The sequence below is a fragment of the Amphiura filiformis genome, chromosome 16 (genome assembly GCF_039555335.1).
Source record: "Amphiura filiformis chromosome 16, Afil_fr2py, whole genome shotgun sequence".
NCBI classification, from domain to species: Eukaryota; Metazoa; Echinodermata; class Ophiuroidea; order Amphilepidida; family Amphiuridae; genus Amphiura; species Amphiura filiformis.
Genome location: NC_092643.1, coordinates 39,190,064 through 39,213,566, shown reverse-complemented (window position 1 = coordinate 39,213,566; position 23,503 = coordinate 39,190,064). Strand labels below are relative to the sequence as shown.

The window sequence follows — 23,503 nt, the reverse complement described above, 5'->3', positions numbered from 1 at the left end:
TTCAAAGAGAGCTGTTTAGAGCATTTAGAATAGAATATAAGGAGAGAATGGTTGACTGAGGAGAGCTAAAAACCACTCTCAGATTTAAGGAGAGCAGTAGAGAGTGATTGCTCTCACTCTCCTCAAAAGGAGTCCTTCCTTTGTCATATTGTTGAACTCATAGGTGTTTAAGCTCAGACATGAACTAGCTCACCTCAAGGTAAAAGAATAACAAATTTAGATTTGGCAAATGTGTCGGTTTGAGAGCTGACATTGCAATTTTTTTTCTAATATGTGGCCTTGTTTTGTTTTAATTTAAAAGACATTCTGTTATGATTCATGTAGGCTAATATCAAGTGGGTGATAAAGGTATTCACCCTTATGTATTTATTATTATGGCCCTTGTTCTGTAAAGCATCTATAATATATAACAAGCAGAATTCCTTTTACAAGTGTGCACTCACCATCAGCATTTGCGAGCTGAGAGGTGCTATCGCATTCTATCGGCAGATTGCTTGAGCACCCAATCAGTGGCCCTGTGTAATTACGCATTGGACGCTCAGAGCACACATATTTTGTAAAAGGAACCATGCGTCTTATTTTAGTGACTATGTTCGATATTGTTTCAGTTGGTTTGTGTTTACTTATTATGATCATGAACAATGACGTTATCAATAATAATCAAATGTGACAAATATTTGGCTATTCCAGTTAAAATTCACACACCCCCATTTGAAATTCTGGCTCCATGTGTGGAAGGTTAAGGTCATATCTTCCATAGGGGTGTTGATTTTAACTGGAATAGCCCACTTCACCGTTATAAATTTTTTTTATTTATTAGGATAGGAAGTTGAACTTGATATATAGCAAAGTCTTGCAAATTTACCCGTACATCGGACTGATCACATACTGGCTTGAATTTGGCTCTGCCTAATTTGTCAGACAAGTAACGTAACATCATGCTTGTTTATGCATATGTTACATGAAACGGCATTACACATGAAGGAGCTGAAGTGAACTAACATGGCTTATAGGAGTTAACATCATCCTGTTGTATATACCCAAGTGTGCACATGCTTGCGCTGATGCCCGGGGCTGATGCAGTGTAGTATGACAAATGATTCCGATTTATTTTGTCAGAGGTTATATCCAGGGGCAGCTTTGCAAAACCTTTCCAGTGTTACAGGCAACCCAACACTTAATTGAATTGTATTTATCATACTTAATCAATATCTAAATATTTAAAAAATAATATGAAGACATTTACTACAAAATTCATAATATAAACATTTTAATTTTTTAAATCCTATTCCATCACTGACAGTAGCATGTTCCACCATATAAGACCTTCTTGAAAAACTCGGTTGATTTACATTACGTTGTAGATTGTTGATGCATATAGACTACACTGGTCAAAGGTGCACTTTGTCTCACCTCCAGATTGGTAATGATGTAGGTGTGTATTTTGCAGGTTGCAGTATCGAAATGCATGCTAGCCTAATTTAGAAGGGCTTAATGCACATACAAAGGCGGTTTGTTGGCGTGCTTGCTATGCAACTGTGTGATGGCACTGACATCATTACCAAACTCAAGGTGAAATAAAGTATAGGTTATTAACAGGTTGACATTGCCTTGCAATTCCAAACCTCAATGAGAATAAGTTGAAATCCTTGGTCTTCAGTTGAGTGATTTTGGCTTGTGGAATTTTGGCATCACCTGGAAATTGGTCTTGGTGATATGCTATACCAAAGGGAACAAACCAAAACATTGATGACATGCTGAAAATGTAACTAGTTTCGATAGGGAGGGAGGGGGTTAAAAAGGTTAATTACATTTGTTACAGACGAGGAGGCCAAACTAGTTAGGTTTAGAAAAGGATGTTGTCAATCTTTTAGGTTGTTCAATAAGAGCATTTTGCTCCAATGAATTATCCGATTATTGCTGAGTTTCAACTTATGAATATTCATGATTATTAATGTAGGTGTGATGTAATAGCTGTAAGTTCAAAGTTTTGTTGATGTATTGCTTTATTGTGCTATTCCAGTTGAAATCCATGCAACTCCTATGGATGACATGACCTTAATCTTCAACACAGAGAGTGTGGATTACCACTTAGGTAACTCCATTTGAAGTCTACACCCCCTGTGTGGGAGATTAAGATTACATTTTATGGATTTCAACCGGAAGAGCCCATTTTGTTCAGTTTCAAGCATGTTAAGGACTTGTATCACCAAAATGTGTGTTTAACAATTATTGAACTTTTATTGTACTTTTTTGACAAAATAAATATGTACATGTAAAACATACATTGTCAGATATGAAGTGTTGATGCCTCCCTATTTTTTGAATAAATGAGCGTATTAGATGAATTTATCCTAATTTTCAGATTACCAACTTAGTTATGAGGTTTATTATTAATTTACACTACCAGGCCTTGCCGTCTAGATTTTAAAGGCGAGTGGTTAATCACTCGCTAGCATGACGCTAGACGAGTGGTTGAATTTTCACAAATTGTCAAAATACACTTATTAGGGTATAATCAAGTAGAGCTTCGGGTAAATTTGTACCTTTCTCTGCTTTGAGGGGTACAAAATCGATTAAATACTGAATTTGCTGATTCGCTGACTGATTTTGAGAGATTCGCAGCGAGTGATATTTAGTGTCCATGGCGAGTGGAAAATCGCTCACTAGAAATCAAGTTTGGGCGAGCGAGAGTGATCGCTCGCCTCAAACGGCAAGGCCTGCACTACTCAAAAGAAATTAAAAAGGATCAAGCTTATTAGCATTTTGCAAAAACAGTATTAGTCTGGTAAATCAGGCAAGTGCCACTTTATTCAGTAATGTGTAGGCAACAGACAACACTGAAAAACACCTTGGTTAAAATTAGCACCATAAGAACACAAAAGAAAAAGTTAAATCAAGATTGTCAGATTCTGATTCTTTTTTGATTAGTGTATTACTTAATTTGAGACTTTAAAATCACTTTGTGTTTTTCAGAACATTTCAGTTTGTGTTAATGAGTTTCCACTGCATGTAGCACAAAAAAACAACAACATTGTAATAAAAATTGTGAAACTCCTTATAACATCTCTATATGTGAAACGATCAAGGGAAATGTGTCGGATGTCGCTAATATTGATTTTGAGATATTGGCAAAAGAAATTTTAAATTTCTTTTGTTTTATGTTGTTTTCAGTGATTGATAAATTGACGTAACTTTGCAAAAAGTCAACATGGGATTTTCAGTTTCTGAAAGCTCTAAATGTCCTCTTTAGAAACACATGTAAAACTCAATTTTGACTAGGGTCAACATGTGACTCATTCCCTTTGATCATGTCACATTATTACTTAACCCGAAAACCTGAAAAATTGTAAGATTGAATTTCTCCAAATAACTTTGGCTTTGAAAAAATGTCTTTATTGACATGGCATATATTAGCATTTCATGATACACACCAATTTTAAATTTTTTTACAACTACATGTACATGTACTATACAATGTTGTTTTTACATACAACTACACATACCAATCACACACACACATGCACCCACCCCTACACTCCCTCTAGTCACTCAATGAACACACCCCCACACACACGCTAGTTATTACACACTGCTAGTTAATTACATACATGTACAGAAGTGTACCGACCGGGGATGGGTAAATTCGGTGAGAAAAATGACCATTGTCAATGTGCATCTTTCTTAGGCCTGAAAATAATTTACTGTAAAAATGTTGAAAAATATTCTGGGGAAAATATTTTAAAATAATTTACTGTAAAATTGTTGAAAAATATTCCCTGAAGTTGTTAAAACTTGCACTGAAACTACTGAACAAGTAACTACCATGACTACAGAGGTGGTTACGGATGTTTTACGAAACAACTGAATTCCGGGCTGAATCTATGGACTTCAAACGGCAACATTATATAAATATTGGATTAAGTCAGTTAAGAATAAATCAGTGGTGATAAGTTGTAACCTTTATTGGGAATTATGGCTTAAGCATGAAGTGCTTTTAAATTTAATTTCAAGCTTTCAAATAAGAGGTATTTGAAAGCTAAGGTCATATTTTTCACTATGCAAGCTAAAAGAGATCTTGGCTCCCATGCATGCATACTGAGTTAACAAGCTGTGCATTTTTTTGTATTAAAAAATATTATATTGTTTTGCCAAATGAAACATAGCTAGGTCCTAATCCTTTAGTTATTATAATAAAAGTTGAATTTTAATACTTTTGCAATTTGAGGGAAAATGGGCCAAAAACATGCAATTTTACAATTACAGTCACAAAATTCAAAGACTTGGAACAAGTCTAAGCACTCAAAATATTGAGTATAGACAAAGAGTTTGCTTATAATTTTAGTATCTTATATTATTTTTTGATAAAAGAGATTTGAAATGTGTTTTCAAAAAATTAGAATGCATAACCTGAAATTAGTCCTTGTACAAGTCTTTGGGCTTGATTGTTACTGCACACAAAAATTGACCAAATATTAAAATTTGACTGTCATTGCCAGTTAGAACTTGGGAAGCATCATTGTCAAGAAGATAATGGTTGCAACATTAAGTCTCTTCTTAACCCCCTTTGTACATTGTTAAGCATGTCCAGGCGCTGGGGAACATCTTCATCAAGTAAACCCCAGTTTTAGAATTTAAAAGAATGAATTTATTTGAAGATCTCAAATGGTGCTGGTGTTCCCGAGTCGCAATCTATCCTGTACCCAGTTCTGTACATGATTTGGTAGGCATATCTTTGCACATACCTACAAAGGATAAGGAAGGACATAAGGAAAACAAAGCAAAATAATTTTATTATCAACAAGTATTTTTAACAAAGGAAATAAAAAAATTAGGGCTTTTTTCCCAGCAAATGTACACTAACTGTAAGTTAGAATTTTATATTGTTAAAGCATGGCCATTCATTCATATCTTCAACTTTTCCATCATTTTTTCCCATCAATATATATCCGAAATTGTCTAACTTACCTAATCCATACCACTTCTCTTCTTCCTATCCGCTTTCTATGATTGTCCTTGTTCTCGTCCCTATCCTCATTTTCTCTTCTTTTTTCATTCCTTAAAGGTCTTATTTTTCTCCTCTTCTTTAAAACTGTTCTCTTATTCTCAGTCTTTAATGTGGCCCTATCGGCTAATGCAAAAATTTAGATTCTCTTTCAATTTAAATATGTTAAAGCTATTACCTTGTAGATTACAAACCGAAAATTTTGTTTCAATCGGACATTCGGTTCTCAAGATATGGCCTGTCAAAATGGCCTTGAAACCAACAAATTGGCAACAACTTTCTTTTTATTTTCTATATTTTTGACAAGTCCAGTTGGCAGGTAATTTTCTAATTATATATGCATGAATTATGCAAAGTAAAGTTTTCAGATGACAATTTAAAGAGCTATGGTACTGAGGCTTGGTACATGGATAGTACACACAAGGTGCTACAAAACTACGGTTGCGTTTGGCAAATTTCAATTTGCATAATTAATTAGGGCCACTAATTAGAAAAGTTGATTAGGGCCCTAATTAATTATGCAAATGGAAATTTGCCAAACGTGACCGTAGGTTTGTTGCGTTTCATGTGTACTACCCATGTACCAAGTTTCAGTGCCATACCTCTTCTAATTGTATCTGAAAACTTTACTTTGCATAATTCATACATATACAATTAGAAAATTATCTGACAACACTGCATGCCAAAAATAAAGAAAATAAAAAGAAAGTTGTTGCCAATTTGTTGGTTTCGCGCCATTTTGACAGGCCATATCTCGAGAACCGAATGTCAGATTAAAATAAAATTTTCAGTTTTGTAATCAAGAGAGCACTGACTTTCACATATTTAAATTAGAAAAAAAACTATATCCGATAGCGCTACCTTAATAACCAACTCCCGTCTTAATTAAAGTTACTTTACCCCCTCGGAATCACCAAATTGGGTCAACACCTGACTGTTCTCCTTTTCTCATTCCTATAAATCTCCTCTTCCTCTTCCCCCTCTTCTTCCTCAATCTCCCCTTTTTTCTCTTTTTTTTTTTTCTTCTCTGCTCTTCTTGCCCACCCTCCACTGTATATTTATATTTTTGTCTATCTGTGGTAACTTGTCTTGTACTTACTTAGTAACTTTACATGTTTGCCATCCAAATCTACCGCATGGTTCTGTTGTTTCTATAGGTATCCTCCTGCGGGCTCCTTGTTTTATACTCTCACTAAATGTCACTAATGGGCAATTCCTATGGGGTCAAAACATAATGTCTGTTAATACTTTTTGCAATGAACAGAAACAAAACAGCCTGATAATTTACATTAATTGGTATTTAAACAGAAAACTGTTGGTGATGATGATGAGCAGTAAAGATTACAATAATGGTGAAGATGATTGTGATGGTGCAATGGTGATGATGATGATGGTGACAATGATGGTGTTAAAGAAGATGATGATGTTAAAGAAGATGATGATAAAGATGATGATGGTGACAATGATGGTGTTAAAGAAGATGATGATAAAGATGAGGATGGTGACAATGATGGTGTTAAAGAAGATGATGTTGAAGATGATGTTAAAGAAGATGATAAAGATGAGGATGGTGACAATGATGGTGTTAAAGAAGATGATGATGTTGAAGAAGATGATGTTAAAGAAGATGATAAAGATGAGGATCTTGACAATGATGGTGTTAAAGAAGATGATGTTCAAGAAGATGATGTTCAAGAAGATGATGATAAATATGAGGATGGTGACAATGATGATGTTAAAGATGATGATGAGTAATAATGATTACAACAATGGTAATCATGGTGGTGATGATGAGGATGTTGGTGATGATGATGGCAATAACAATGGCCATGGTAGATATAGTGAAGGTGAGGATGATGACAAAGAAGATGATGATATTGAATATGGTGTTGGTGATGATGAGGATGTTTAAGATGATGATGATGATGATGAAAATGACAATAGTGGATTAGTATAGCAACAAAGAAGAAGATGATGATGATGATGATGATGATGATACTAATACTAATGGCAATGTTTAATACAATGACGACCATGATGAAGAAAAGACAGAGGAACAGGATATTGATGGTAATGACGATAATGATGTTGAATATGATAACAATGACAACCATGATGACGATGATGATGAAGAAAAGACAAAGGAGGAGGATGATGATGATGATAACAATGAATATAATGTTGGTGATGATGAGGATGTTGAAAATGACAATAGTGGATTAGTATAGCAACAGAGAAGATGATGATGATGATAATGATACTGATGACAATGTTAACAATGACCACCATGATGATGATGCAAGAAAGACGTAGGAGGATGTAGAGGATGACAATGATGATGATGATGACCCCTACCTTGTTTCACATCTGTAGCCTGTTGTTCCTCTTGGACACTGGCATCGGTTGCCAGGTAAACATACACCACCCTGTACACAAGGAGGTCGACAATCAACCATAGGTACTGAAATAAAATAATAAACAATGTTTATCTCACATAGTATCATAATTTGACTAGAGATTAGGTATCAAGCATGGGTGTTATTTGATTTGAGGGAGAGAGCAGGCGAGAGAGATTAGAAAGAGACTAAGAAGGAAAGGAACTTACATATTTCACATCTTGTCCCTGAGAATCCTCTATAACATCTACACTTATTGTTACCTGTACAACGACCACCATTTTCACATTCAAATTCACAATTTGGTTTCTCTGAAACGGAGATGTTCAAGAATTAAAAAAATAATATATACTCTAACGTCCGTATGCACAGAACAAGTTGCAAGAAGTGGTTTAATTAAAGAAATAAAGGGTAATGCATGATCCTTTACACGAAAATAATGTGTCGAGGCAGTAAAACGTAAATAATGGGTGAGGCGCAGCCGAACCCATTATTTAAACGTTTTACTGCCGAGGACACATTATTTGCGTGAAAAGGATAATGCTGCACCCTTTATTTCTATTCTATTACCACAAAATAGTGTGATTTAAAGAGAAAATATCAAATGTTTTGCCCAAATATTTCAAGTTGTTTACCTCAAGGTGGAGCGCATACGCGTAGCCAAAGCGTATGCACATTCCAATAACACAACCTAACATTCCATTCTCCCCTAAGCAGGTATGCACATACAATAACACACCCCTGACATTCCATTCTCCCCTACATAAGCAGGTGTGCTGTGCGCTCTGCTGTGCGCTGTGATGATAGAAGAACATAAAGTTCGTTGCCCTTGACACTTTATCGCTAATTAATGGTCTGTCACGTGACGCGTTTCAACAAATCACAGTGCGAGATTTTGAATAATGGGTCGTGGGGGTAATAGAATTCTATTTAGTGTTAACCTTTGAATTTAAGTATACAAAACTAAATGGTATAAAGTATTGGACTCGACAAAATTTTACGAAGATATTATACCGCCCTTACCTATTTGGCATCTTGCGCCAATAAAATCCTCTGTACATGCACATTTATTGACTGAGAAACAAGTTCCTCCATTCGAACACTCTGGTGAACATAGAGCTGAAACACATAAACATTGAATTACAATTGGTTTCAAACTCGTTTGTTCTTAATTACACTATCATTGAAAGTTTTAAGTTTTACAGAAGTATCAGCTGGTATTGATTTATACAGAAGTTTCAATATTGTGGTGTTCCACAAGGGTTCAATCGAGGTCCAACCCTAAGGGACTTTCAATTTTGGGTGTGTAAGCAGGCTACGATACCACAGCTACGTCCATGCTTTATGTCAAAGACCCCTTGTTTTTGTTTCATAATGAGATACATAGGTCTATAACAAAATGTTGGAAACTTTTAAAATAGATTTCAACTTTTGACAATTTTCAAACTTTAATCAACTGTGAGATAATGAGAAAGTTTGATTTTGACCACCAGTCCCGTTTTCACGCAGGCCTTCAATTTCTTCAACATGGTACATGTATATTCATATTTAATGGATAATTGGGGTAAACCGTTTGAATGCTTCAGATTTAAGCTTTTTACCATTCTGAAAACATTCACCAAAACACCACTCCCGACATGGGATGCTTGCTTTTGACCACTGCCTCACACAAAACGCTTCAATGTACCTCTCACCCAACGTTATACATTAATATATAATCGTGTTTTCCCCAAGGTTTCATTTGCGGCCCACAACACAAAATATAGACTTACGTGTTTGACATTGGCTTCCTCCATACCCCTCTGGACAGTGACACTCATTTGGTCCGACACAACGTCCACCGTTTACGCATGACAAGTCACATGTAGCTACAAAGTAATGGGTATACATGTTATTACGGGGGTACTACACCCCTGGCCAATTTTATGCCTATTTTTGCATTTTTCTCAAAAATTATAGCACATTGGTGGCAAGTAAGATATGTATATTATAGGGGCAAGGACTACAACTACTGCACTGAAAATTCAGTTATTGATTTATTGATCAAATATTGGTTTTCCCTCATTTTGTACTGTAACTCCATGCTGTTGTCTGTGCTGAAATAAAATTTACTTGTCCCAGTGCGCTATAATTTTGAAGAAAAATGAAAAAAATAGGCACAAATTTGGGCAGGGATGTAGTACCCCCTTCAATCAACAAAAAATACAAGAAGTATTCGTTACTCAATCAGTTTCAATTCATTTTATTTTCTAACGAATGTTTGTTGACGAAAAAGCAATTATATTTTACGTCGATTATCTGTTGGAAAATGTATCATGGATTTTACGTCAACAAACATTCGTCAGAAGTTTAAAATAACTAAAAATAGATAGAATAATGAATACTTGTTGCATTGAATATTCGACGTCGAACAAAAAGTATGAACCGAGCCTTATCCTCCTTTAGATAAAACGTTTAACACAACAAAAAAAGTGATATAAATTGTACAGCATTTTACTGCAAATCGTTCAGAAGATAGTGAGACGGAAAGCCAAAAGAGAGAAGGAAATTAACTGATGGATGGCAAGAGAGATCGAGAAATTGATGAAACGCCCACAAACTGTTTTTCAATGGCGACGCTGGGCTGGGTATGAAAAACGTACACTAAAATATTGCCGTTTTCGTGGAGAGGATGCAGGTTAACGAATCTGAAAAGGCCTATCTGATGTTAGAAACCATTTACATGTATAACTCGGTGTGTGGATGGACTGAAGTATATTCTAGCCATACTTGGGAAAGGCATCCTATGGGATGGAATAGTAGAAATTGCAGTTAAGCAAGGAAAAGAAAAAACTAAATAGAGACATTGCGATTTCCAAACGTAGATATCGGACGTACGTTGATCTATTCAAAACCACTCTCCTGTATCGATGCGAGGTCACGTATTTAGCGAAATCGACATAGATACATCGTTGAAAATGCACAAAATTTGTCCATTTCACAGTATGTCAAAGACAGTCAAAGATAATGAACATACGAAGGAAAGTCTAATTATTTTGTTTGTAATTCCAAATCATTATAATAAAGGTACAGGGATGTGTTAAAAATGAACTTAATTTAAACGCAATATTCATACGCAGAGATTGCCCATTGAAATGTGTGTGATACTTTGCGTACAAAAAAATGACATTGCGATTTCCCATTTTGGATTCCAACGTAGAATAAAACGCAGATGTTACGTTGAAATATGCTGATTTTACCTCATGTCTAAGTCCATGCAACGCGCCCAATTTTCAGGACGAAAAAGTCTCATTTTGAAAGTAAAGTCATGATGTAAGGCCTATGGATGCATGATCTTTAATCTACCAAAATATATGTTTTTGGGCAACTATAATATTTGGGGAGCACAAAAAAACAATTAAGTTTAATCAGCATGTTAAGTCAAAATTTTAGTCAAAATCAAAAGCGGCCTGTTTGAATTAGGCAGAGACTCAGCTTACTGTTATTTTTTCAATCACTATTCCCTCTATCGACCTAGATTAGATTAGATCAAATATTATAGCCTTTATTCCAGCTGACTTGTTCTCCTTTGTGACGAATGAGCACAATCCAGTTTGGAACCGAGACTAGCAATATTTAACACCGTATTAACGTATATGTAAAAACGTACGTTCCACGTGCTGCGTTTGGAACATCGCAATCGCTCTAATGTGTAATTTAACGTACGTATTTCACAGCTCCTTCCTCTGTACCCACTCCTACAAGAGCATGAGTTGAATCGCTTGCATTGCCCTCCGTTAGCACACTGAGGGTGACACGTTGCTGCAAAAAGAAATCATGGGCTAAATATATGAAAATAAGGAAAACTATGTATACGGCATTAATACATTTTATTGTCCTTTGCTTTACCAATTTCGTCAGTTTTAGTCATGCAAATGAAATTGACTCCTCCTTAAAAAAATCCCGATTCAAATTCAATTGCTCATTTTTATTGTATTATGTAGGCCTATTAATTGAATGTGCAATACTCGGGTTTTTAAGGTTGCTTCGTGAATGGTTTTGGCGCCTGAAACACATATTTTACTGAAAAATTTCCCACTTAATTCCGTCTTCAAAAGATATGATTGTCCGATGCTAAGAAAATATTTTGTTTATTAAAAGTATGGAGTGATACCATTATTTAGTTACTTATACTACGATAATGTTGAAACTTACGAGTACACATGTTACCGCCATATCCAGGAGGACAGATGCATCGATTTGGTCCGATACAAACACCGTAATTAAAACAGGCTGGTTCGCAGACGGCTATAACATGAAAAGAATCAATTATTCACATATGAATTGCACGATATCTGTCAACGATTTTGAAATTACCGCGTTATTATTAACTTGTCATGCTTGTTGAGCTTCGGCATTCTTGATGATTTTACTGTTACTGACGTTTTATCGAATCAATTGTTAATAATTGAAAATATTGTTATCCGATGACATAAGAATGCCCACAACTTTAATAGAAGGGACTCTCTTAATTGGCATAATTGACGATGGAGGAATTTTAATGTTCGGACCATTTATATACATACATCCTCTAACTTCATAGACCGGTTAGGACACACCAATCCTCATGGCTCCTGGATTTCGTCCAACCCATCCATTTGAATCTCTTGCATCCAGTAATGGATTGAAGTCGGCATTGGGTTCCTGTTGCCGACTTTGGGCCGATCTTAGTATTGTTTGCACGCGCGCGGGGTTTGCACCTATCTTTGACATACGTTTAGAACGAAAGGACGGACTACACCAAGGGTAGGCCTACTACAGAAGTACAGTGCATACTACTTACGTCTACAGGCATGATGGTTCCTATGATCCAGCTTATAACCCTCCTGACATGCGCAATGGTAACTACCTTCTGTATTAACACATATATGACCACAAGCGCCATTGACGTCCAAACATTCGTCAACATCTAAAGGTAAAAAAATGAAGTGGTATAACATGCAATATATATCTTCAAAATTATAAATTCACTATTTATTTTTCGTCAAATAATAATGTGACGCTTTCTCTTGAAGTCACCAACGTCGTCATTGTCATTGTCATTCATCATGCGTCATCATCATCGTCATTCTCATAGTTGTCATCGACCTCGCCATCATCGTCATCATCATCATCCATCGTCATATCATCCTCATCAGTCATCCTCATCATCGTCGTCGTCATCTCTAGATATCACAACCGTCACTGGGATGATGCTATCGCGACAAGAGCAACATCGTCGCTGTTGTTAACCATCCTATCAGCCAATGATCAATGTTTGCTCTAAACCCAGAGCTATCAATCAATCAATCAATCAATCAGTCAACTAATCAATCAATCAGTTACATAAATTTTGTCTTCGAGCCAAAATCATTTCCAAATGTTCAACGGCTCTCATCATTACTGAGCTCAAAAACTACTGCTGATAATCATCCTGAAATAGAGCTTCAGGAGCTTCTTTTAAGAACTGTTCAAAAGTACACCTTTTTATTTGACCTGGTAGTATTCCACAATCTGGGAGCAAAGGCAGCAAAAGCACGGGGGACGGTCACCAAAAGAAACACATTGCATTCTTGGCTCAAAAAGAGAGGTACCATCTGAGCTTCATGATCTAAGCTGCCTTTGCGTAACTCGAATTTGGAGCATATCAATGATGTCGAATGGAGCTAAATGGAGACTCGGGAAGCCTGTTAGAATTACTTGAAGTGTCTAGTAGACTGGTAGATCTTGTCGTCATCGCTATCATGGCTATCATCGACTTCCCCTCTGTCTCCCTCCTCCTCTTTCTTTTGTTCGTCGCCTCATTAGCTTCATCATTATCATCATATCATCATATCATCGTCATCGTCATCGTCATCGTCATCATCATCATCATCATCATCATCATCATCATCATCATCATCATCATCATCATCATCATCATCATCATCATTAGTTTTTTTTACCGACACAATCCCTGCCGTTCTCATGTAGAGCCCATCCTACGTCACAGCTGCATTGAATACCGCGTTGATCTATAACACAATTCTGAGCACAACCACCATTTTTAACTTCACACGACGTCACCTCTGAAAAAATAAAGGTTTCCAATTAATTTGCTTTCTTAATGGGATTCTGTTTATAAATGGTTGCATAACTCAATTAAAATGACTATGCAAGAAGTAGACCCTACACCTTAACAAGTGTTTTAAAAGTTTTTAGATCTTTTTTTTTTTAACTCTCGCCAATTTTAGGCTGCATTGACGTCGACGCGTCTTATGATTGATAGAAGACGGCTATTCACCAGTCTGTTCCGCACCCGGGTTCCGCAACTCCGTGCGGCCCTATCTGGTGAGGTTTGGCATTGTGACATGCATCATCCGATGATTGTGTGCACCCACAGCTGGAAATGACGCCATTTAATTGGTTCTAGTGAAAGATATTCTCTTCAGATATCAGAGTAGGCCCTATAACTGTTCTGCATCGTGGTTCTACATTAAAAATCAGGAACTACATTTCCCCTGAGGCATGAAGTCCAATTCGCACCGATAACACTATCGACAGCACGATGACTTGTAGCTTTTCAGTTCTGAAACATGCCCGATCATTTGCGCATAGGTTTTAAGTACTAGTACGACACAAGTTTTACATATTTACCTTCACATTCCGTAGTACTATTAAACATCAACGCCTTGGTAGGTCCACACTCACAGTGAACCCCGCCGGGTGTGTTTACGCAGATATCGGCACATCCTCCATTCTCTATTGTACATTCGTCATAATCTGAAACAAACAAAATAAAAGGTGATGTATACAACAATTAATGTGCACATGAAGTTCTCACTCCTCTCGCCATCTTTCTCTGTATCTATCACCCTCTTTTTCGTCCTGTCTCTGTCTTTTATGATGAATAAATTATAGTTTGATCAGCTCGCAATCGGCGGGCCTTATAGCATCGCGGATTAATATCAATATATTTTCATTTGAAGAATTGTCCTGTGACATGCCGCCAGAAGTATCATGAATTATTTAAGTCCTATACTTTGTCTACCTTCTTCAACACGCACAACATCAACTATCACTCTTAAACGTGGGTCCACCTTTCGGCGCAGTGGTAAAAGCCTAACAATTCCCGCCGATTACGAGCTGATCAAAGTGTTCAAATTTAGATAAGCTTACCGACACAGGTTTTTCCATCTGAATGCAGTTGCCATCCGTCATCACAAGAGCAAATAAAGGATCCATATGTATTATCACAGTACTGCTCACATGGATTGGGTTTTAAATCACACTCGTCAATGTCTGAATATTTAGAAAAACATAATCCAATAACATTATATATAAACGAATAATAATTTGTTGTATCAGACTTGTAAACGTCAGTGCTCGGTGTGGATCAGGAGAGTCTGAGACAAAGACTCATACAAGAGCTCACGTCACATTTGCCCAAAAGGCATATAAAATTTGACCGGAGATAAATCAAATTTGAAACGATTTGAGGGCAACCTTTACTACATATCGTGTGCCGGTTGATTTGGTGTGTTTGGTGGCACGTAAAACTACGATATTTTAAAGAAAAAGTGAACACTGATGGCGCTATTATCTTAAATCTTAAATTTTCATCTTTACAAGGTATATTATAGTGGCATAGAACACAAGAAAAAGAGCAACAAATAGCAAGGAAATTTTCAAAAACCTTTTTTGTTGTAAGGAATAACTAATCAAATTAAAAATATATGTAAATAGCGCCCTCAACGTGAATACAAATATACAATTTATAGAATAAAAAGCAGGAAAAGATAAATAAGTTGAGAAACGAAAATCCATGTTAAAAATAGCTAATAATATATGAATATATTATAGCGTGATAGCTGTTTGGTATTGTCCAGGTCTAGAATTGCGTTGATACTTGTATAAAGTTATGTTAAAATTTTTAATAATTATCACCGTGATCAAACAACCATGTGTGATCCTCTAGTCAAATCGATATAGGCCTAATGCTTCTCCAGCAATGCAAGAGAAGTCATAATTAACATGAAATTTTACTTGTAGTTTGTGACGAAATCTGGCAGATAACTATTGAAGACCGAATTAAAAATGTTAGTTTGCGTCTGACGTCAGGGCAAAGGCGCGGCGTGATTGGTTGATGACCTGCGCAGTGCGGCACTTATGGTCTGGTTGACAGGACGTCATACGCAAACTAGTCTTTTTTAATTCTGTCTTCAATTATAGCTCCTACTAACCTGTGCACTCATTTCCATCTTGTCCTTCAATGAATCCCTCCTCACACCGACACTCAAAACTGCCTGGAAAATTGATGCAAAGCTGTGCGCAACCACCGTTGTCTAATGCACACTCGTCCGCATCTGTACAAAGAGAAGATGCCGATGTAGATGATCAGATGGATGTCATGGTAAAACATTAAGAGCTTATTTTCCTATCGTAAATTTCTCTTTTCCACAAAGCCAGAACCCTATAGGCAGGATAGGTAGTTTTAACTTCATGCAAATCTTATACGAAGAGAAACACAATAGACAAAGATCTACCAAACACACAATTTCACCCCACACCCGGTACCCCCTGACACCCACACACACCCCACCCCATCTATAGACTTTCGGTGGCACTTCCTTAATACCCCCCCCCCCGACCAAGTTGAGATTATCCCTGCGGACACATGCACCCCATACCAATCACACACCCACACCTATAATATCTCCAATGTCCACGCACACCCCCCCCCCCCCTGAGCCACAGAAACGGAAAGTCTCCATTGTAAAGCTGCAGTATTTAATCTAAGACATCTAAAACTAGACAGATGACAATTTCCACACCCAAAGGAACTTGACAAAGATCGATATGTAATAGTAGGTACACATAACCCCCATGCACCCACCACCACCACACCCTACCCCATAATCCCACCTCATCCGTATACACCCAGGTTTAGTTACTTCATGATGCAGTCATGTCTACAGTAGAATTCATCTCGACCTTTGCAGGACTTAAACCCAATTAAAAGCTATTAAACCAAGATAACACTCATTGAAGCAGCTCAACTGATTAAATCAGATCTTCTCTGGTTGTGCACAAGTGTCTGTTTTCAATGTGCGACATCGCAATAAAGCTGGTATTATAGCTTCAGTTGGGTAACCGATTATAAAGGAAACGAAAGGAAACAATGGTATGTGTAGCTTTGTTCACGAAATGAGACAAAGACCTGCTTTTTGTTAACCAGCATTCTTCAAAATGAGCAACATAATGATTGTTGACTTAACACGGTTTGGAAATAATTTCTTCATATTTTTGGTGTTATCTGTCTATTACATATCCTTCCTAAAACACAAAAGTGCGACCCTCTCCAAACATCTAAATTAGCTAAAAATTTAGGACATGTTACAAAACTATATTTTCTAGAACCTATTTAGAATAGTTTAAATGTAGCTTGTACCGTTTTTTGGTGGCATCCTTCAGAACGGAGCGGTCTGTTACCAATATAGCTCAATATTTTCGGTCAAATCTCCATTCAATTAACACGGGGAGTTGGCTAGCTATGAGCTAGCTATGCTTTGCCCTCACTCATATTTTACAAAAGTGCGACCATTTCTGAACATCTAACCTAGCTGTAATTTTAGGTCATGTTAGAGAAACACATTTGCTAGAAGTTTGAGAGAATAAATTAAATATTGGCTGGTTATTTTTCACACAGTGGTGTTAACTAGGCAAGTGTCCATTCTTCCAACGTACATCATTTGTAGAGGTCACGCGTCAATGGTGAGAGCACTGTGTATTGTGTATAGGAAAACGGACAGTAACTGCATGCAGTATGTTAAGTTGTAGTCTACTTTTGGCCAGCCTACTTACCGTAGCATGTTTTGCCGTTTCCATGGAAACCTCTGTAGCATTGACAGAAGAATGAACCAATCATATTGCCGCATCTGGCGTTGTCTGCGCAGTCGTGAAGCATGGTTTCACATTCGTTGACGTCTGCAAAATAAAGGGTATCCAGATCAAAATAATGATCAAAAGAAAGAGTAGAAAATGTCGTTTCTCTATGCCACAATGCAAAAGGTTTAACGGATCTGTTTCCGCCCGGGATCGAACCGGAGACCTTTCGTGTGTAATGCGAACGTGATAACCGCTACACTACGGAAACAATAATTGATGAAGGCACGTTATCTGATCATGTTCACCATAGCTCAATTATTATAGAGATTGCGATGTTACACATGTGGAACGTGGCACGTACGTTGGCCTGTGCATTCATGATGCAGTCATGGTCCATGGCAAAGGCGATTCGACCTTTGTGGCATTAAACCCAGTTAACAGGAAATTAATCCAGTAAATCGATTCAGTAAAGCAAATAAGCTCATGCATTCGATCACTAACGGCAACAAGCTTCGGTCGATTACCCCAGCTGCAGCGTGTGTAAACTCTAATTTGCATAGAGGCGGTACGTGAAATTATTGATTGGCTCCAAACAAAGGATTTGAACCGGTGCACGTAATCATGACGCAGTGCAGTCCATTCAATCAAATGTTGTCATCAACCTATTTGATCGCAGTGCATTGTTATGTGTGTGAGACGAACTGTCGCGGTTGATTGCAATCAAACAAACGATGTCTTATGTATTACTTTGTTCCGTGATGAAAATCGTGATGTTTTATTCAATCACTCTTGAAAAATGTATTTCTTTTGTAGGCCTATTACTTTGTTTTGTGATGAAAATCGTGATGTTTTATTTCATCACGCTTTAAAACAAACGATTTCTCATGTATTACTTTGTTTCGTGATGACAATTTTGATGTTTTATTTCATCACTCACGAAAAATTGATTTCTTATGTATTACTTTGTTTCGGGATGAAAATCTTGATGTTTTATTTCATCATCACGCTCTAAAACAAACGATTTCTTATGCATTATATTTGTTTTGTGATGAAAAACGTGATGTTTTATTTCATCACGCTCTAAACAATAATTATAGTTACATGCATTTCAAGAAAAAAATCTTATTAAAACGGTAGGCCCTATGTTGTTTAGAAAAAATGTAGAAAGTGATGATGATGATGATGTCGATGATGATGATGATGATGATGATGATGATGATGATGATGATGTCTCCAAAAGTGTCCCGGTTTGTTTTTCTTGCCCTAAATCGTGCGTATCTATTAATAAGGCACTTCAATAATCAATAATCAGTCCCGTGACGGCCTCCACTAACTAGCTACTAACTTGGGTTTATGGGCGCTGATATTTCATGTTCACTGTCACTTATTTATCAGAAAAGTGCGACCATTTGTCAATCACCTACAGTACCCAATTTCGGCATACTATATAAGAAACTCATCATGATGATTGCCAGAGAATAGTTAAAATGTAGCTTGTACCGTTTTTTGTGGCATCCTTCAGAAGTGAGCGGTCCGATACCAATATTTTCGGTCAAATCTCCATTCAATTAACACGGGGAGTTGGCTAGCTATGCCTTGCCCTCACTCATATTTTTACAAAAGTGCGACTATTTCTGAACATCTAACCTAGCTGTAATTTTAGGTCATGTTAGAGAAATATATTTGCTAGAAGTTTGGAGAATAGCTAACATATTGGCTGGTTATTTTTCACACAGTGATGTTAACTAGGCAAGTGCCCATTCTTCCAACGTAGATCATTTGTAGGGGTCACGCGTCAATGGTGAGAGCACTGTGTATTGTGTATAGGAAAACGGACAGTAACTGCAGTATGTTATACGACATTGAAAACGGTGTTGAATTTTGCTAGTCTCGGTTCCAAACTGGATTGTGCTCTTTCGTCACGAAGGAGAATAAGTCGGCTGGAATAAAGACTAATATCTAGAGCTTATCTGATCTGATCGATAGAGGGCAATGTGATTGAAAATGTAATGGTTAATACAGCATGCTTTTGATTTTGACTGAAAACATGCAAGCCTGCTTAAATTTAATTGCATTTTGTGCTCCCCAAATATTATAGTTGCCCAAAAACATATATTTTGGTAGATTAAGGACCACATCCACATATGACTTTACTTTCAATTATGAGACTGATTCGTGCTAAAAACTATGCGCGTTGCATGAATGTTTTATACGACGTATAAGTCATTGTCCAAAATGTGAAATCGCAATGTCATTTTTTATACGGAAAGTATCACACACATTTCAATGGACAATCTCTGCGTATGAACATCGCGTATAAATTTTGTCAATTTGTCATAATAATAATTAGACTTTCCTTCGTATGTTTATTATCCTTGTTGACGTAAGAACGATATCTTCACCATAGCTCAATTATGTTCATTTTAAGGAAACGTTGATTTGGGAGAACACTGTGTGCATTTCTTTAAACCAGAAACAAACCGCGCAGAATAAATTAAAGAAACAGACAAAAATGAAAGAAAACGAAAACCTGTCAATTCCCTTAAAATACATTTTCCTTCAGCTATTATTAAAAACAGTTTTATCGTGCCACAATGTAAAAAGATTTATGGATATGTTTCCGCCCGGGCTCGAACCGGGGACCTTTCGCGTGTAAAGCGAACGTGATAACCGCTACACTACGGAAACAACTGATGTAGTAACGTCATTTTATGATGTTCACCATAGCTCAATTATATTCTTTTGAACGAAATGTTGATTTGGGCGAGCACTGTGTTCATTTCTCTAAGCCAGGCTACTGCTTGACAGTACGACAGCAACTTAGCTCACTTCCGGTCATTTTTACCGGCGTGACCTCTGCTGTTACGTAACGTAATGTTGAAAATCAGGTGGCAAATACAGTTTTTCAGAAAACATCAAAAAAATGGAATACACGAGTCGTTTCTCCCTTCATTTCCATATTGAGCCCATAGATAAGATATGAAACATGAATATAAGGCAAACAGTAATGTGTAAAAGTCCAATTATTGTGGAGAAAATGAATGTTTATTGTGCGCGAAGTAGCCTAAAAAATGAGAAAAAATGCATGTCACGATCACCAAAATGGTTATATCTGCAACTATGAGCCAACGCCGGTCGTATGCTTTTCTGTAATGATAGATATTAGCTAACTTGAGCTTGTATTAAATTTTCAGCGAAAATGATTGGTGGAATAATCTAGTCGTAGGTTGGAAAGTTGCTTTCAAAACGGCTTCCCCTCGCAATCGTGCGTGACCATTAGTGACCAGTGTCCAGCAGGAAAATTAACAGCCGGCCTTGTCCATATAATCGATTAATAATTGTCAGGATCGTCCAGTTGACTACAGTGATATTTATTTATTCATACAAAATACTACCCTGTCTTACAAAATATCGAAGTCAATATAAAACGTAATTTCAAGCCATTTGACTGAACTTACAAACAGTTTATAAAAGATTATTGTTGAACGAGACACTGAATTAGAAATAACATTGCAAACGGTACGAGAATAAGTTGGCAAGTTGTGATGGTCTAGTGGCTAAGGCCGTGCCTGAAGTGCGAGAGGTTGGAAGTTCGAACCCTACCATAGCTGTGTTTTTTTGTTGTTTTTTTGTTTTGTTTTTAATATTTATCAGATATTAGTAAACAACTTTCAGGAAGGGTTTCTGATCATCTGAAGCAGAAATAATGAGGTAAAATGAAAGAAAGCATTTTTTTTATCTTGACCGCTTATGGTGTTCTATTGAAGATAATTAAAGTTACTCTAGACAACGAAAGGCTGATTCCAATTATGTGTATGTCTGGGTAGGGTGTAAGAACGGTGTAAAAATTACAAATAATATTATGCCAAAATATCAGGTTTGAAATTCGTAAATTATGGCTGACGCTATCTTATTTTTTAATATGTAGGCCTATACGCATAAAGAAAAACATTGCAAACGTGTCGCATAGAAATATTTTCAATTGATCATAATACTGACGGGCCTACACACATACACCATAGGCCTAACAGAACAAGAGAGAAAAAAATCGAAATGCTGTAGGATTCGAACCTCCAACCTCTCGCACTTCAAACCACGGCGTCGACCACTAGACCATCACAACCTGCTGTACCATACTCGTATCTTTTGCAATCTTATTGCTCATTCAGGGACTCGATCAACAATAATATTTTTAAAACTGCTTTTAAGTTCAGTCAAATGAGGTGATATTACTTTTTATATTGACTTCAATATTTTGTAAGTCAATGCAGTATTTTGCTTGAATAAATAAATAGGCCTATCACTGGAGTCAACTGGACGATTCTGACGATTATTATTCGATATTATGACAAGGCCGGCTGCTATTTTGCTAGTGACGCTTGTCACTAACGGGACACGCACGATTGAGACACGGGCCGTTTTGAGAGTAACTTTCCAACCTACGACTCGATTATTCCACCAATCATTTTCGCTGAAAATTTAATACAAGCTCAAGTTAGTTAATATCTATCATTACAGAAAAGCATACGACCGGCGTTTGCTCATAGTTGTAGATATAACCATTTTGGTGATCGTGACATGCAATTTTTCTCATTTTCCCGGCCACTTTGGACATGTTCAAGCTTCTTTATTTTCAATATTATTCAACTTTTACTCGTTTTTTGTTCTTTGCACAAATGTTTGGTATCTTATCCGTGATTATGGTCCGCAATTTAAGCAAAAAACGACCCGTGTCTCCCATTTCTGGAGCTATTTCGCTAAAACATGTTTGCCGGCCAAATTTTCAACATTTAGTTACGTAACCCGTGTTCACCAACCCGTAAAAATTTTCTATCGAACAAAAGAGGTCACGAAGTTGCCGTCGTACTGTTGAAACCAACCGCACAGAATAAATAAAAGAAACTGATCAAAAATGAAAGAAAAAAGAAAGCGAAAACTTATCAATTCCCTTAAAAAGTACACTTCCTTCAGCTATTATTTAAAAAAAAACAGTTTTATCGTGCCACAATGTAAAAAGTTTTATGGATATGTTTCCGCCCGGGCTCGAACCGGGGACCTTTCGCGTGTAAAGCGAACGTGATAACCGCTACACTACGGAAACAACTGATGTGTAACGTCATTTTATGATGTTCACCATAGCTCAATTATATTCGTTTGAACGAAATGTTGATTTGGGCGAGCACTGTGTTCATTTCTCTAAGCCAGGCTACTGCTTGAAACCAACCGCACAGAATAAATAAAAGAAACTGATCAAAAATGAAAGAAAAAAGAAAGCGAAAACTTATCAATTCCCTTAAAAAGTACACTTCCTTCAGCTATTATTTAAAAAAAACCAGTTTTATCGTGCCACAATGTAAAAAGTTTAATGAATATGTTTCCGCCCGGGCTCGAACCGGGGACCTTTCGCGTGTAAAGCGAACGTGATAACCGCTACACTACGGAAACACCCGATGAAGAATCGTTATCTGATGGTTGATTAATATACACCATCGCCTAGCTGTATTTCACAGTTTGATTTTTATTTAATCATCTTTATTAGCCGTACACGGTCCTTTTTATACACCCAATACAAGTCATGTAATATATATAGTTATTTTCAACACAACTATTATAATAGACAATTCTTAAAACGAAACGTTAATGACTAAAATATTCTCTAATATCGGTCATCAATTATTTACTTTGATAAAATTATCTTCCGTCTTGTTTAAGATTACAGCACGCACTGCTGATAAAGAAGACAAACAACATAAACTGATAAAGAAGATTTTGACATGACCCAAACATCATGGTCGTAAAGAAATTTACGCATATCAGACGTTTCCGTAGTGTAGCGGTTATCACGTTCGCTTCACACGCGAAAGGTCCCCGGTTCGATCCCGGGCGGAAACATTTTAAATTTCCACATTTTCTTCAATTATTTTCTAAAATCCAGTCGGGCACAAAGTTGAGAAAATTTCAGAAAAAAACTTTATAGCTACTTAATTATCGTGATTTTATCGTGTTTTTTAATTATTGTTTATTTATTAATTGCTAAGTTTGTTCATTTTAACATCATTTTAAAGGTCACGATTATGTGTTTTTAGCTCTAGTTATCGAGTTATTGGCCAAAAAGAACCAACTGAAACATTATAATTTCATAATTAATCACAGCAACATTTTATCATGCACATACTATTTTTTGAAACGATATTAATAACAAATTTGAGATAAAGTG

At 36.6% G+C, this 23,503-nt stretch overlaps 1 protein-coding gene and 5 non-coding genes across 6 annotated transcripts in view; 1 reads left to right on the top strand and 5 right to left on the bottom strand.

The window, feature by feature from the left end:
* Positions 1 to 3,943: 3,943 nt before the first annotated feature.
* The window catches only part of LOC140135968 (uncharacterized), a 38,527-nt gene continuing 18,967 nt past the window's right edge, over positions 3,944 to 23,503 (bottom strand). Inside the window, exons 9-22 of the mRNA XM_072157665.1 lie at positions 17,263 to 17,385; positions 15,642 to 15,764; positions 14,578 to 14,700; positions 14,056 to 14,181; positions 13,365 to 13,487; positions 12,224 to 12,349; positions 11,596 to 11,688; positions 11,107 to 11,202; positions 9,174 to 9,269; positions 8,425 to 8,520; positions 7,611 to 7,712; positions 7,361 to 7,466; positions 6,105 to 6,221; positions 3,944 to 4,745 (exon numbers count right to left, since the gene is read on the bottom strand). Of these exons, the coding sequence (XP_072013766.1) occupies positions 4,649 to 4,745; positions 6,105 to 6,221; positions 7,361 to 7,466; positions 7,611 to 7,712; positions 8,425 to 8,520; positions 9,174 to 9,269; positions 11,107 to 11,202; positions 11,596 to 11,688; positions 12,224 to 12,349; positions 13,365 to 13,487; positions 14,056 to 14,181; positions 14,578 to 14,700; positions 15,642 to 15,764; positions 17,263 to 17,385 (1,547 nt within the window). The 3' untranslated portion in view covers positions 3,944 to 4,648. The remainder of the gene's footprint in view (positions 4,746 to 6,104; positions 6,222 to 7,360; positions 7,467 to 7,610; positions 7,713 to 8,424; positions 8,521 to 9,173; positions 9,270 to 11,106; positions 11,203 to 11,595; positions 11,689 to 12,223; positions 12,350 to 13,364; positions 13,488 to 14,055; positions 14,182 to 14,577; positions 14,701 to 15,641; positions 15,765 to 17,262; positions 17,386 to 23,503) is intronic.
* Trnav-uac (transfer RNA valine (anticodon UAC)) lies at positions 17,482 to 17,554 on the bottom strand. Its single transcript has one exon. It is a non-coding gene; the product is annotated as a tRNA-Val (tRNA).
* Positions 19,902 to 19,974, bottom strand: Trnav-uac (transfer RNA valine (anticodon UAC)). Its single transcript has one exon. It is a non-coding gene; the product is annotated as a tRNA-Val (tRNA).
* Positions 22,315 to 22,387, bottom strand: Trnav-uac (transfer RNA valine (anticodon UAC)). Its single transcript has one exon. It is a non-coding gene; the product is annotated as a tRNA-Val (tRNA).
* Trnav-uac (transfer RNA valine (anticodon UAC)) lies at positions 22,659 to 22,731 on the bottom strand. Its single transcript has one exon. It is a non-coding gene; the product is annotated as a tRNA-Val (tRNA).
* Trnav-cac (transfer RNA valine (anticodon CAC)) lies at positions 23,106 to 23,178 on the top strand. Its single transcript has one exon. It is a non-coding gene; the product is annotated as a tRNA-Val (tRNA).